Below are 15069 nucleotides of genomic sequence, written 5' to 3' on the forward strand. Positions count from 1 at the left end.
CTCCAGAGCATCAAGGTCCTGTGCCTTGTAACATGTTCTGCTAAGCAGGGCTGTTGATATGAAAAAATTATACTTTTTATGTGCTTAGCTTTGTATCACTCTTGCATTCAAGGTGGGAGAGTGAGCAGGCCAGGCTATCCCAAAAAGAAATAGGATAAAATTTTATTAGAGAAAAGCAGAGCCAAACACACATAGGCATGTGTCTGGAGAGACAGTTTCCTGGATAGGGTTTTGATGCTGAGCTTATAGGGAAGATTGTTATGGTTGAGAGCTGGTTGTAATTCTTTTTCTTTTCTAGGTTCTGCTGAGCAGCTGCTAGTCTGGGGCCCCATAGACTTCATAGTCAGTAACCCCCCATATGTCTTCCATGAAGATATGGCTTCCTTGGACGCAGAAATCCTCTGGTAATCAGACAAATAGATTTTTTCCTCTCCTGTTCCTTGAAGCAAGGTTTTTTGTTTGCCTCCTTATACTACACAAAATTGCACACAAAACATGCAAATATAGTATACATGTAAACAGTGTAGGTGTCTTTATATGGTACATAATAATACAGTGTTACTTTGATACTGCTTACAGGTCTGAAACAATATCAAAGAATTTTAAATATTTATAAAAATGGAAAAAGCACACACATTGAAATTAACAAGTTTCCAACCCAAAACTGTTTCAGAACATTTTTCCTGTTAGACTTTTTTTTTTATAATTTATGTGAGTTTATGAAAGAAAGTACAAGTAATCTGAGCAGCTTTTTGTAATGAAAAAAAAACTTGGGTGGAAATCCTGTGACTGATTCTCATCCCAATACTTGTCTGAAGCAAACCAACCCCCACAAACATGAATAAGCTCTTTTGGGCTGTGCAGCTACTTTGTGTGTGCTGGTTCTTCCTCAGAACTGATTGTCATGTGTGTCAGGACAAAGTCCTGCACACCCACCTCTGTACAAGATGTGCACCAGAGCAGATTCTGAAAGCTGAGCTTTCTACATCCTAATTCATTCTGCTAGGTTAGAAGGCAGTCCAACCTGGTTGTTGGCGTGGTTGAAATAGAGCAAGTGATCCCTTGCTGTACAGCCCACTCTCTCCCTGTCCAGCTAGCACAGAGAGAACAGGTCCACATGTTGGAACTGTGTGACCCTGGCTGCAGTTGGCTCGTAATTTTCAGGAAGAGTTCAGGGGATGTTTTCTGCTTGTGCTCAATATGGAGTATCTCAGCCTCTGGTGGTAGCTGCCTTCTTACTCCCTGTATTTTACATAAAAGCTATGAGTGCTGTCACCTGCTATAGGAGTACTGGAATTCAGGTGTGTTAGGTGCACCTTTCTCCATGGAGCGTAGGGCAACACATCCTCGAGGGTGTGGCTCATGCCACATGAATTGCTGTTAATGTCATCTTATTCCCACACTCCAGCTATGAGGACCTTGATGCACTGGATGGGGGAGATGATGGGATGAAAGTCATCAAAACTATTCTGGCTCTGGCTCCTTCTCTTCTGAAGGATTCTGGGTAAGCACTGTTCTCTGTTTGAATTTCATGTCTTTTGTTCATTGACTTCTATAACTTCTGGTTTTGTACAGGCAGGTACAAAGGGGAAACAGTTGCAAAAATGTCCATCTGTGTTGTGTCCCCCCCCCCATCTAATAATAGCAGTTTAAAAAACATCATGTGTGTAAGCAAAATTAGCTTGAAATCAGTTAATAAAAGGGTATGAGCCTTTCTTGACCAGTGGTGGTGTTTCATAGTCATTAGTGAAATGAGAATCTTTAAAGGTCAAAGCAGCAACAAAAAGAACATGAAAGAGCAGCAGAGAGAGTGGGGGAAAAAAAAAGAGGAAGCTTTCTAAGCAGAATAGCTGATTGAAGGAGAAGCAATATAGAACTCTGTGAGAATGGATGTAGATCTCTACTTTCCTCCCACCCTTTAATTAGGGGAAGCATGTTTATTGTGCCAGGATACAATGCTGAATATCCCAGGAGAAAGAAGATCAGCCAGGGATAGTTTCTTGAATGTTAAATTTCTCCATGGTTAATACTCAAGACTGATTGTTCTTATTCTCTGTCATGTGGGATCCATTTTGTGCTTAAAAATCAACACGCTGATACCCAGAAGTCTGTTGTGCCAGGGCATTCACATATCCTGTTGAAAATTCCTGACATTCTGCCAGTATAAGAGAGGTCATTGAAAATCTGCTGTTTTGAGAAGAGGAGCAGGAATATTGAGAGGCATACTGCATGCAGAAGAATTCGTTCCTTATGCTTTGCATGACCACAAAAGCAGAAGATGCTCCTCAGAACTTCCCAGCAACAGAGATTGGTCCCGTGGGGTTGTTCATTAGGATTATTTTTTCCTTCCCTTTTTGTTTGTTTTATAAGGTGGAGCCCCCTTTGAGGAGTGGAAGTTTTTTAAGGTCAGGAATGAGATCCACACCCAGCTTGTAGTTAGTTTGGTGAATTTATAGAGAGTATTCAGCGTGGGATGTTTTAGGAATTCTCAGGAGAGCATATGATTGGGGCTTGGCTTCCCTTCTTTGCCTGTTAAACTTGTATCTTGCTGCGCTGTCACAGGCTGTAACCAGTTCCATCATCTCCACGTGCCTGTAAGCTAGGGTGGTTCTGCCTCATCGCAGGAGTGGAGACTCAGAAATGCGCCAGTATCGTGAAACATAGATGGAAATAGCCCTGCAGTGCCCAGGCCTAATCCTGGTGCGCTAACTGAGGTCATCTGTTTAGTTCCCTTATCCCTGCTGCACTCTCCTTTATACAGTCCTCTATGTAGGTCTGAATGCTGATGATGTTTTCATAGCTGATTTATGGAGACATTTACTGTGGGAAAATGTGTGTAGTAACTTGTACTTTATGACTCTCACTACTGGGACTTAACGTCACCCTGCTTATACAAAGAGGAACTTCGTGCTGCCAGTCCAGTGGTCGGTGTTCATGCATTTGCATCATAAAACTTCATTCTGGCCTTAAATCTTTGGGGGCTTCAGAAAGATGGAGCTGGCAGTATCTCTGCATGGGGTTCAAAAGGTATCCTTACATCTCGATACAAGGGTTTAACTGCTTACACAGAGGAGTACCATCAGAATTCCTCCCAAGATCAACATTTTCTCCCCCTGAAGGAGGCAGTTGGGTTCTGCATCTTAAATGGACAGCTGTGATCTGTTTTAGGATTATTGGATTGCAGTGTGTTTGCTGACCACCTCATTTTCTGCACTGGAAGGAGTCATCCAGAAAGACAGACCTTAATTTTTATCAGTTTAGCGACCTGAATGTGTATATCTCCCCACTTTCTACTCCCAAATGTGTCATTTCAGGAGTGTGTTTCTGGAAGTTGATCCCAGACACCCAAATATGGTGGACAACTGGCTACAGGCACACCCCAACTTACTACTCATCCTCCGTGCCATTCACAAGGACTTCTGTGGCAAGTAAGTCTTTTTTACCTTCAGTTTTTTGCTTCAGGTATAGGTCTGTGTTCTTTGTAGATTACATCCCTGTACCCTGATGTATTGAATGAACTCAGCCAAAGAAAGGCCACAGCTGAAGCCAATCTTTAACAAAATAGGGGCTCCCTTCAAGTATCTCAACCTTCTCATGCCCTGAGATAGGCTGGCAAGTGTTTCTGAGACAGAAATTCTGATGCAGGTAAGCATTTTTGATGGGGTGACCAGCTCTGGTGAGATTTCCACCATTGGAAAATTGCTGCTTTTATAGGATGGAGGTAGAGGCATGTTCTCCCTAGTAAAACTTAAAGCTCTAGTCATTCTTTTTCCCACAGGCCTAGGTTTCTGCACATCCAAAAACAAAGCAGATGACAACTGTACCAGAAATAATTCTTCTTGTAGTATGCTTTTTGCTGGTGAGCCCTGCTGAACAGCTTGTTGAAAACTCTGCGTGGCAAAAGGAATCTCCACTTAATTCCCCAGTGCATTGAACTCTCCATGCAGTAGCAGACCCCCTCGTTTCCTGATACAGACTTCATCCAGAGATGCAGAACTTCAGCAAAGCATGTAGAAGTGTTTCACCTTCCTTGGGGAACTGCATGCAAATTTGCTCTGCTAAAGTGACTCATTAATCTCAGGACTCAATATGGAAGAGTTCACAGCTCCAGATATTTCATTAAAAATACAGCTTCTCAACATGCCAGATCACCCATTTGACCTAGAAAGAATTTCACTTTTTTTTTTTTGCCTTGAGATAAATTTGTATAGAATGTGACCAGACTGGATGGTAGGTCCAAACTCTGGCTTATATTGGCATATGGATTTGCAGGTATGATGGGACATGACTGACCTCCACATTTCAAATTCAGTTCTATTCCAGGATTCTGATCATCTGGAGTAGATCTCCAACAGCAGAGCAGCTTTGTTTCCCAGTCCTGCTGAGTGACGTGTCATTGAAGGATCATTGCACATGTTACACCATCTGAATCTACAGCACCTGACACTTGGTGGATGCTGCCAGAAACAATCAAAATATTGTAATAAAGATAGTGCTTCAGATCAGTATCCTTACAGGAACTGCTGTGCAATTACATTTTCAAACATGCTAGCAGACCTGAATAAACATCTGGTCCCTGCACATTGCTTCTGATAGTAATAGAAATGTCTAACTTCCATGTAAGGCATTTAAATGCAAGATTTTACAAAGAAGGCCAGAATCGCTACTCCGGTTTTGCAGATGGAGAAGTTGAAAAACAGGAGGTGAAATGACTTGTAAAAAATTTGACAAGCTAAGTTTGGAGTAGGACCCAGTCTCTTGACAGCCGTGGGAATAGCTGAGGTCTGCTTCTTTGGGAAGGATGACTCAGAGTAGGGCTGCCTGAAACAACACTGAGAGAAGTCCCTGAAATGGACAGTCAACATCGTGACATTATAAATAATGGCAGGATTAAATTCAAGCTGCTGCAAGTTCCCTTCCTGACCATAGCTAGCCAGGGAAGGAAGGAAAGCAAGCAAATGAAAGGATCTGGTCTACCAGTCTGAATGGAAGCAGTTGCTGGGCCAGTGAAGGTGAGCACTCAATAGGAGTGGAAGTGTCTAGACAGTGACCTTTGCAGTCTGTGTGCACCAGGGAGGTGCTGTCAGGCTTTCTGTCCGGGCTGCACTGGGAGTGCATAGCCAGAAACACTGAGGTAGGAGTTGCATCAGCAAACTGCATCTGTTTGGAAGGCTGCAGCCAGATTCAGAGGACTTTACATGAGCACTAATGCATCTAGTCCCTTTCCCCTCTCCTACACTCACACTCCCCACTCTTCCATTTGATCTTTAACTCTTGAACATTGGCCCTGCTTTTCCACAGATACCCGAGCTATCTCTGATGTACCAGCGCTTGGGTCTCCACATGGATCCTTTCCCCACGCTCAGGGCTTATACAGCTCTGTTCACAAACTGGCCCTTCACCCCATCATATCACTCACACTTATCCTCCCCACCGCTCTGCGCACCCTAGTAGTTTGCCATGTCTCATACACTCTTCACTTGAAGTTATGAGCCTTCTCTGGACTGCAGTACCTGCCCTGGTTAAACACAGTAGAAGAAATCTAGGGAAGCGAGAACTAAAAAAGTTCTGTTAAAGTGCACTTGATCCTAAGTTTGGAAATAAAGTTCCAGCACAGCTGATTTCTGGCAGTTTTGCCTGCTAGAGCTGTGAGTACAAATTGTAGTCAGAGGTGTTGTTTGGTTTGTTGTTTTTTCTTTAAATAGTAGTTTAGGGTCTTTTTTTTTAAGTTCAGTTTGTAAGACTTTGTTTCAAAATTAAAGAAATGAGTTCACAGATTTCATCTGTGTGTTAGAAGTGTTTATGTATGACACATGCACAGCTTACTTGTGCAGGATGCTTTAAAAGCTGGATAGTTTACTGGCTCATGAGTGTTAAACAGCATCATATTGCATTCTTCAAGGGGTAGGCTGATTCCTTGCAGCAGGCTAGAGTCAGATGTCCCTCTGAGAGTGCTGGTGGCTGGGCTGCAGAAAGCAGAGCGCCTTTTCTTGGGACCATCAGTCAATCACTTGTCTGAGCTCTGAGCAGGATGCTTTCTCTGTGAGACAGACTCTTGGTCTAATCCAGTAGGACAAGTGTTAAATTCCTATATTTATAGCTAAAGCAGTAATAAAAACACTTGCATTTCTGGGGGTTTGCGTTGCATAGTGGTTATATGTCTCAGAAAATCACATGGTGCTGCTGACATTCTTATAAATATGAGAATGGAGAAAAATTGTTCTTCCTCCCAAGAGGCTGGATTTATTCGTCAGACTTGCATCTGAGGGAATGTGCTGGTATAGTACAATGTGTTCTTCAGTGCTTTACGCATATTGGCCCAGGTTCATTTTGGTACGGAAGCATCGCAAAGCGTTTTGGAGATGGTGGTTTTAAAGAACCACAGGCACTCCCAGCGCACTTGATAAAGCACTGGACCATGTCTGTGCTGTCTTTGTTGCCTGTGAGCAGGAGGCTCAGCTGACGCCAGCAATATACTGTGCATGTGAGCTCTCTGCAGAGGCATAACTGCTCTCTGAAGCCACAGAAGGCTGACGCTTCAGTCGGCATTTATGTAATCTAGCATGTGACATATGTTTAATTTTCTGGGAACTTCCTGGGTCTTTGGAACTGTATCAAAACGGTGATTTGTTTCCTGAAGTGATGCTTTCAGAGAGGGGCTTTGTTTTCTTCCAGGACCCTGAAGAGTGTGGTTGGGTGTGTGCTCACATCTGCATTTTGCAGAATTACCAGGTGTAAAGTATCTACTAGGATAAGGCTGGCCCTCCCTGAGGAGGAGTTGGTAAAAGCTTGGTCTTTGGCAGAGCCCTGCAGATGGTGCTGTGGTCCCAGCTTAGCTGTGCCTGTGCTGGAGAACAGTCTTGCCACAGCTTCCCTCTGTGTGGGGAGTGTGGCAAGGTGCAGTGCCCCAGTGAGAGAACTCGGGTCAACACAGGGCTTCAGTGTAGGCACAGCTGCAAAGTGGGGCTTTAACCTCTATTCCTGTGCCAGTAAAACAGCTTCAGCACGGGGCTCCTGTAGGGAAGCTGGAAGGGGACCTCACAGCTTATGATACAGGACTGGGATTGTACCCCAGGCTGTTAATGGGAGGCCTGAAGCACCCCTAGGGCTGCAATAATCCATGGTTTTGGACAATCTCTAGTGTGCTGGAGGACAGAGTACCATTCTTGTTCTGGTGTAATTTTCATCTAAGCACTCTGAAGTGCAAGGACCACCTGTGTTTTCAGCCTTCCACCCAAGGTCATAGAATCATTTAGGTTGGAAAAGACCTTCAAGATCATCAAGTCCAACCATCAACCATGCCCACTAAACCATGTCCTGGAGTGCCTTGTCTATGTGCTTTTTGAATACCTCCAGGGATGGTGACTCAACCACTTCCCTGGGCAGCCTGGTCCAATGCCTGACAACCCTTTCAGTAAAGAAATTGTTCTTAATATCCAGTCTAAACCTCCTGCTGCAGCTTGAGGCCATTTCCTCTCATCCTATCTCCAGCCACCTGACAGAAGAGACCAGCACCCACCTCACTACAAGCCCCTTTCAGGTAGCTGTAGAGAGCCATAAGGTCTCCCCTCAGCCTCCTTTTGTCCAGACTGAACAGCCCCAGTTTCCTCAGGGGCTCCTCGTAAGACTTGTGCTCCAGGCCCCTCACCTGCTTTGTTGCCCTTCTCCGAACATACTCCAGCACCTCAGTGTCTTTCCTGTAGTGAGGGGCCCAAAACTGAACACAGGACTCGAGGTACGGCCTCACCAGTGCTGAGTACAGGGGAACAATCACCTCCCTGCTCCTGCTGGCCACACTATTTCTGATACAGGCCAGGATGCCATTGGCCTTCTTGGCCACCTGGGCACACTGCTGGCTCGTATTCAGCCGGCTGTCAACCAGCATGCCCAGGTCTCTCTCTGCCGGACAGCTTTCCAGCCACTCCTCCCCAAGCCTGTAGTGCTGCGTGGGGTTGCTGTGACCAAGGTGCAGGACCTGGCACTTGGCCTTGTTGAACTTCATCGATCCAGCCTGTCCAGATCTCTCTGTAGAGCCTGCCGACCCTTGAGCAGATCAACCCTCCCTCCCAACTTGGTCTGCAAACTTGCTGAGGGTGCACTCAATCCTCTCATCCAGATCATTGATAAAGATGTTAAACAGAACCAGCCCCAACACCGAGCCTTGGGGGACACCACTTGTGACTGGCCACCAACTGGATTTAACTCCATTCACCACAACCCTTTGGGCTCGTCCTTCCAGCCAGTTTTGCACCCAGTGAAGAGTACACTTGTCTAAGCTGTGAGACACCAGCTTCTCAAGGATTATGCCATGAGAGACAGTGTCAAATGCCTTGCTGAAGTCGAGGTAGATAACATCCACAGCCTTTTCCTCATCTACTAGGCGGGTCACCTGGTCATAGAAGGAAATCAGGATGGTCAAGCAGGACCTGCCTTTCATAAACCCATGCTGACTGGGCCTGATCCCCTGTTTGTCCTGCACATGCCATGTGAGTGGTCTCAAGACAAACCGTTCCATAATCTTCCCCGGTACCGAGGTCAGGCTGACAGGCCCGTAGTTCCCCGGATCCTCCCTCCGACCCTTCTTGTAAATGGGAGTCACACTGGCAAGCCTCCAGTCCTCTGGGACCTCCCCTGTTGACCAGGATCGCTGATAGATGATAGAGAGTGGCTTGGCAAGGACCTCCGCCAATTCCCTCAGTACTCTCGGATGGATCCCATCAGGTCCCATAGATTTGTGAGTGTCCAGACGGTGTAGTAGGTCACTAACTATTTCCTCCTGGATTAAGAGGGGGTATGTTCTGCTCTTTGTCCTTGCCTTCCAGCTCAGGGGGCAGAGTACCCTGAGGATAACTGGTCTCCCTATTAAAGACTGAGGCAAAGAAGGCATTAAGTACCTCGGCCTTTTCCTCATCTCTGATGGCAATGTTCCCTTCTGTATCCATTAAAGGATAGATATTCTCCTTGGCTTTTTTTTGTTGTTAACATATTTGTAAAAAAGATGTGGGGTGAAAGGGACTTTCTCAGGGACCTTAGAGAGTCAAAGAGATGTGTTTATCCTCATAGCGTGCTCAGCCCAGCTTGTGGTCTTGTAGGGATGAGACTCCTTTCCAGGTGAGGAACTGGCAGACATAGAGTGACTGCAGTAGGGTGACACAGGAAATCTCTGGAGACTCAGGTGACTGAATGTGTGTGGATTACTGCCCAGCACTCAGTTCCTTGATGCAGGGCTATAGATCAAAATGAGTTGGAAGAGAGCTTGACAGTCATCTAGCCCAATTTCCCTGTCCAAGTAAAAATCAACTTGGCTTACATCATTCCTGACAAATGTTTGTCCAGCCTGATCTAAAAGGCTTCCAATGCTGATAAGGACTTTTGCATGCAATCTGTTCTGGTGCTTTGTTGTTTTATCTGCTAGAAAGTTATCCCTTGTACCTCATCTTCCTTGCCGCTATTAAAGCTGAGTACTTCTTCTCCTGTCCTGAGGTGGAGACCAGCTGACTCCTTAGAGCAGCTTCCATGTGGTAGTCTGTTCCCGTGTTTCCTCACAGTCTTCATTTCTGAGGGAAAGAACACCAAGATGTTTTTTCTGTTGGCTGCTTGCACATCCTTCCCTCCCTGCTTGTGAGATGTAAAGGGGGGGACCAGGTGTGCTGAAGGGCAGTGTGCTTCAGACATCACAGGTGATACTTGTGCCTGTTGTGATTGGAATAACAGAGCTGCTACAGCTCATCTTATTACAGGGGAGGAGTAATTTCCTAAGCAGTGAAGACCAAGCCAAAAACTTGCATTATCATTTTGTTTGTCTGAGCAAGTTTTCAAAAGCTGTATTTAAGTTTTAATAAACTACTATTTCTACTCCAGGTGGCACCCAGAGGGACAAATACCGAGTGAGAGAAGGCTTCTCTCTCATAGTCAGGATGTTGTGATACCAAGAGAGACTTTACTAGTTTCCAGCCTATTTCCTCTTCCACAGATGTTTTGATATGCTTTGAGTTAAGTGTCAGAAGTTAGAGATGTTCCTCCCTGTGGAGCATCATGTCACAGTCCTCCTCTGTTTCTTGTGCCTGGCAGCTGCTTGCAAATCTCAGCATGGTCCATCCAGTCCCTGGTGAACACAGGAGGCTATTTACATGCTACCATCCTGCAGCCCTGGGATCATGGCCAAAGCATGCTCTGCATTCAGCTGTTGCAATTGGGACAGGTAGCAGAAGTTAGTGTAGCCTCAGGGATGTTCTAAAATGTGCCCTAGTTGCAGAATCGGACCTGTATCCAGCTTTCTCCTGCCTTGCAGTCACCTCTTTGGTTGTGGCAGATGGGCTTAGGCTGACATGCCCGGGCTTCAGAGTCTGCATCTGAACTGTTCCCAAGATTTGCCCTCTGACCTGGGGTAGTCTTTTGTAAGTGTGCCTGCAAGCAAGAGGTGGTGTCTTGCAGGATACTGACGTATATGACTTCTCTGTCCCTGGACATTTTGGTCTCGCCTGTCACTGCCATAGTGGGTCTGGCAGAACAGCCTTCTGAGGGTGGAATCAAAGTACAAGTGGTTTGCTAAAATGCCTGCTCATGTTAGTTGGGGTTTTTGATCCCCTCCAGAGGGGGTACATGAGGGTTATGTTACCGCTAGGTAGAAGGAATGGAGCAGACCAAAGAACACGCTAGTAGTAAGAGGAGTGATCATGCTAACATAGATGTGCTGTGCTGAACTGAATACCATGATTGTTTTCCTTCCGGGCTGGATCCTGGGATCAGGCCTTTGGGGAATATGGTGTGTGGAATTTGGAGTTTTTGCAAAACCAGCTCTTTTTCAGGGGATATGCTTTTGAGCAAACTGCTTTAGATTTCTTTCTCTCATGCCTGAGGAAAGAAATCCACATGCATGAGGATTTCACTGTGAGGGCAGAGCGGGTAGGGCTGGCAGAGAAGGGGGAACCTGTTCGTAGCATTTCCTGCCCACAAGCAAGGCTTGGGTAATTCCAGTTGAGCCCAAAAGCAGGTGTGACTTGTACTCTCTTCTCCATCTGCTTTTGCTAGGTCAGAGGTAAAGAAGCTGTCATTCCACTTTGCTCCCTTTGGGAAGTTTTAACGCTGCATTTGCTGGAAACTTGCCAGTGGTTCTGTCCTATACTGGGATTCACGAAATCTGGATTCAGATCCCTGCTGTGTGACAAACTGCCGGCCTGACCTTGGGTGTATTATTGCTTACTCTGTTCCCTGCTGTTATGGTTGGAATAATATCCCTTTGCTGTCTTACAGCCCATTGTAAGAGTACCTTATGTAGAGGATGTGGGGTACTCAGTTACTTCAGAAAGGACCGTGACTGTTCTATGGCTGTCTCTTCTTCAGTTACATCCAGAAAGAGCAAAGAATGAGCCAACTTTTATGAAATCCGTCTCATCTGCTTCTTGGTGACAGAGCGCACCACTCTGCTGCAGCATGATAAATCAGATTTGCTTTGCTGATTTCCAGTGCTGCCAGTGCAAAACCAAAGGATGTGGGAGTAAGCCAAAGTACCAGCAGTAGTTTTTCTGCAGCAAGTGCACCTCTGAGCATGATGAGAGCATGACGCACAGTCAAACCAGCCTGCTACAGAGTCCTGAGAAAGTACATCCTGTTCACAAAAGCAACTGGTGCTTTTACAGTGCACGAGCATCAAATACATTGCTGTTGCAGACAGGTGGAGAGAAATGCTGTCACATGTTTTGGTCTCCATTGTTTGTCTCTTTTATGTGGTTGATGTTGCTGTAGCTGTAGCTTTGTTTAAGCGGCAGCTTCAAGATCTAGAGATCTGCTTCATCTTCTCCCTTCACCAGCAAACCTGAATGGTCATTATTCTGTGTCTTGCATGCTCATCCTAGCATTTTGGGCAGAGTGGACATCAACATGTCATTTCAGTTGCAGCTACCCCATCAGTGTTATGATGATAACCATGGCTACATAAGCAGCAAGGTTACCACAGGATAGAAGGCCTTAGAACAACTACATGTGAACAAACTGCTGCCTGGGGAGAAAGGGGCCTTGTCTCCTTTAAGTATTTGCTCTGGGTTCAGCTTGCTTTGAAGGGCTACAGAAGTAGTCTCAGGCTTCATCCTTCCTTTTGTGACAGCTGGGATGTTCTGAGATCATCCTGTCCGTAGCAGGGAGCATCAGGAGACATTGCAGGGATTCTCAGCTCGCAGGCTGGAATTTGCAGCATGGCAAAGAAGAGTTTTCCATCTAAATATCTGAGGCCAACAGGTACAGTGAGAAACTGAGGCACAACAAAGGAAGGGCCACTGCAGAGTCACAGGAAGAGCTCAGATGCTCTTATTGGCAGTTCTGGCAACCTAGCTCTAGCTGTACTTGTTCCTCCCTTTACTAGTTCTTTCAATAGTATAGCCACCCCAGCTGTCACGTGGGAGGATGATAGTGCCTCAAGAATAGGAAGGAGTTATTATTGTTCCTTCCTGTTTGCATGAAGGAAGGATAGGAGAGTGTGACCTGAGAAATGTTCAGTTTTGAGAGCCGCAGTCTTGAGATATGACATGAGGGTAATTTTCACAGTTTGTGTTACTGGCACAGCCATTACTAAACACGGCAGGACGTGGACATATGCAAATGACAGATGTGATGGAGGAGGAAGGGAGTGGTGAAGAAACCATTACATGAAATTCATCTAGAGAAGGCAAGGTTCTTGAGAAGCGGTCTGTTAAAATGAAGCTGCGGTTTTAGGAGGGATGGCCTGCACTGCCACATTCCTGCTTTGCCACTCTGAAGTAGAAGTGTGGGGCTGAGTCTCCATAAGGTGCAGGTTGTACATAGGAGGCAAACTCTGAGCATCTCTGCTTAATATTTGTGCTTCAGAGAGTGAATGGAGCCCCTTCTCCAGTGTGGATGGCTTTCTGGTGGACCACAGGTGATGGGCAAGCAACAGTAGACAGAGCACAGGACTCTGAGGAGCCTTGATCAAGAGCAGAGCACTGCTTGGAGTGTGTCACAAAGATGCCCCTTGCCCGAGTTTCTATAAACACCAGTTGCACAGTTAGGTATGAGTATACAGGAGGCAGAACTCTGCTTCTAGTGGGATGTATTCAGCGGTTCTTACATGGGAGATTTTGATTTCTGCTTTATGCTAGCTGCTGCCTATAGTTTTAGCTCCCCACCTGCTGCTTCTTCCTTTCTTGATGGTTAGCTCATCTCCTGTGTTTTGTATATACGCTATAGCATGTGTACAGTGGGGCATGCCCATCAACTTGATAGCACAGTGCATACTGCAGTGGAATCCTTATCTGGCAGCCTGAGCTGCTGCAAGAGCTGCAGTACCCAGCAATGCTGGTAGGCGTGGCTTCTGCCATCAAAATCCTCACAGTTTATCTGAAATATTCATCCAAGACTGTCTAGAATGTGAAGACAGTTGCTAGGGTTGTTGAAAAAGGCCACATTGCTCTGTGACTTACCTGGGAGTGACCACCTCACCATACCTTTTCACTTTGAGCTTGCTGCTTCTCTGGAGTCCTTCTCTGAGCTTTGCAGTTCATGGTGTGTTTGTATTGCCATAGTGCTTAGAGGCTTTTCTCACAGGTTGCTCCCTCTCTCTCTAAGCTTTCAGTACTCTATTCCCCTGCCAGTACCTTGTTGTGTAACTCTCCCCCTGCCAATATTGTTTGCTTGCATGGATAAATTTCTTTATACTGGATAATTTGGAATAACCTTGTGACTGAAAAATCCTAATCTAAAAGGCAGTTTAGTTCTGCATTGTCCTTCATGTGATTTTGCTGCTGATGGGATTTGCTGGGGTGGGAGTCGTGGTGCTGGCATGTGCACTCTTTGAGAAAAGCAGATTAAGATCATAGTTCGCTCAAACAAGGCTTCTTCATTTAATGTGTATGGGCAGCGGGCACTCAGGCTGAAAGTAGATTTTGTACTTTAACTTCCAGGTCAGTGAGTTTTTTGTCCCATTTGTGTCAGCAGACAGTAGCCCTTTGTTCAGCATCACAACTTCTTCCACCTCAGCAACGCGCATGCACGCGTGCACACACACACACACGCACGCACGTGATGCAGATCCTGAACTGTGCAATAAACTCCACGGTAAGTTCCATAAGCCCAGCAAATATATCATCTGTTCTGCTTCAGGGCTTGATTGTGTGCTCTGTTGACCAGCAATAAAGCTAAGAGTATGGAGGTAGTTAGTTATTAATTTATTTTGGCTTTTCCATCCATGATTACCTATGTGGGAATGAAAAGGGGCATAAATACTTTGAGAGTGAAAATTTTGTCTTTGCAGAGGTGGCCTTTGTAACTTGCAAAAGTTGGATAATTTAATGAAATTAGTCAAGTATTAAATAAATTAAGTATTTAATTTAGTAATTAAGTAATTTTGTTACTAAGTAGGGCCAGAATTAAGGCCAGGTTAGGTCATGAGCATGAAAGGTTGTGAGTCATGAGCACAAAAATTAAAAGATGAGCGCATCTGGATGAATGCCCTGTAGCCTGTTGTTGGTGTTCTGAACACAAAATAACTGCTTGAAATCCTGTCTTTGCAGCAGTTGGTGCTTGCTGGCACCCTCCTCTACTAATGCAGAGTCTGTAAAAGCAAGAAGGGAGGCACCATCCCGCTGCTGATGGCATGCCTTTTCCTGAGCACCCCTCTAGAAGGTGTGGGTGCTTGCCGGTAGAGCCTCAAGCATCCTCTTATGGCTAGCGGTGTATGCCCCACAGGAGCATGACACTTCTCCCTCTCAAGGTCTGACCTGCTGCTTTTCTGCAGGCAGTGAGCAGGAGAGTGAAGGCAACCCAATTTTTCCTTGCTCTTCTAATCTGCCAGTGCCTTACTCCACCAAAGCTCTGCTCAGCCCTGGAGTGCTCTCACACCCAGCTGTGCCTGACCTCCCATAACCTCGCTGTTTGTGCTGTGGTTCCCTGCAAAATTCCCTCCGTCCTGATCTGCTTGGACTTTGTCCCGAGCAAAAAATCCTGCTCAGGCTTCTCAGAATTAACGTGCATTAGCCTAACTCAGAATTGCTGTTTCCTGGGAAGTTCTGACACTGTAAAGCTTGTTTAGTTCCTGCCCGCCCCCCCCTTTTAATCAGA

General features: G+C 45.7%; 2 protein-coding genes across 5 annotated transcripts in view; both read left to right on the top strand.

Annotated features, from left to right (window-relative positions):
* The window catches only part of HEMK1 (HemK methyltransferase 1, mitochondrial release factors N(5)-glutamine), a 97398-nt gene that overhangs the window by 28169 nt on the left and 54160 nt on the right, over positions 1 to 15069 (top strand). For 3 of the 4 annotated variants that reach the window (XM_075053356.1, XM_075053355.1, XM_075053357.1), the window contains exons 8-11: positions 299 to 404; positions 1409 to 1504; positions 3315 to 3428; positions 3566 to 3644. In XM_075053356.1, the coding sequence (XP_074909457.1) occupies positions 299 to 404; positions 1409 to 1504; positions 3315 to 3428; positions 3566 to 3608 (359 nt within the window). In that variant the 3' untranslated portion in view covers positions 3609 to 3644. Of the gene's footprint in view, positions 1 to 298; positions 405 to 1408; positions 1505 to 3314; positions 3429 to 3565; positions 3645 to 3778; positions 8487 to 15069 lie in introns of those variants that run through there. The other variant, XM_075053359.1, reaches the window with a different exon arrangement.
* MAPKAPK3 (MAPK activated protein kinase 3) overlaps positions 4949 to 15069 on the top strand; it is a 134877-nt gene continuing 124756 nt past the window's right edge. Inside the window, exon 1 of the mRNA XM_075053346.1 lies at positions 4949 to 5012. The gene's annotated coding sequence lies outside the window, so the exon portion shown is untranslated. The remainder of the gene's footprint in view (positions 5013 to 15069) is intronic.

This window comes from Buteo buteo, chromosome 21 (genome assembly GCF_964188355.1).
Source record: "Buteo buteo chromosome 21, bButBut1.hap1.1, whole genome shotgun sequence".
In the NCBI taxonomy this organism is placed as follows: Eukaryota; Metazoa; Chordata; class Aves; order Accipitriformes; family Accipitridae; genus Buteo; species Buteo buteo.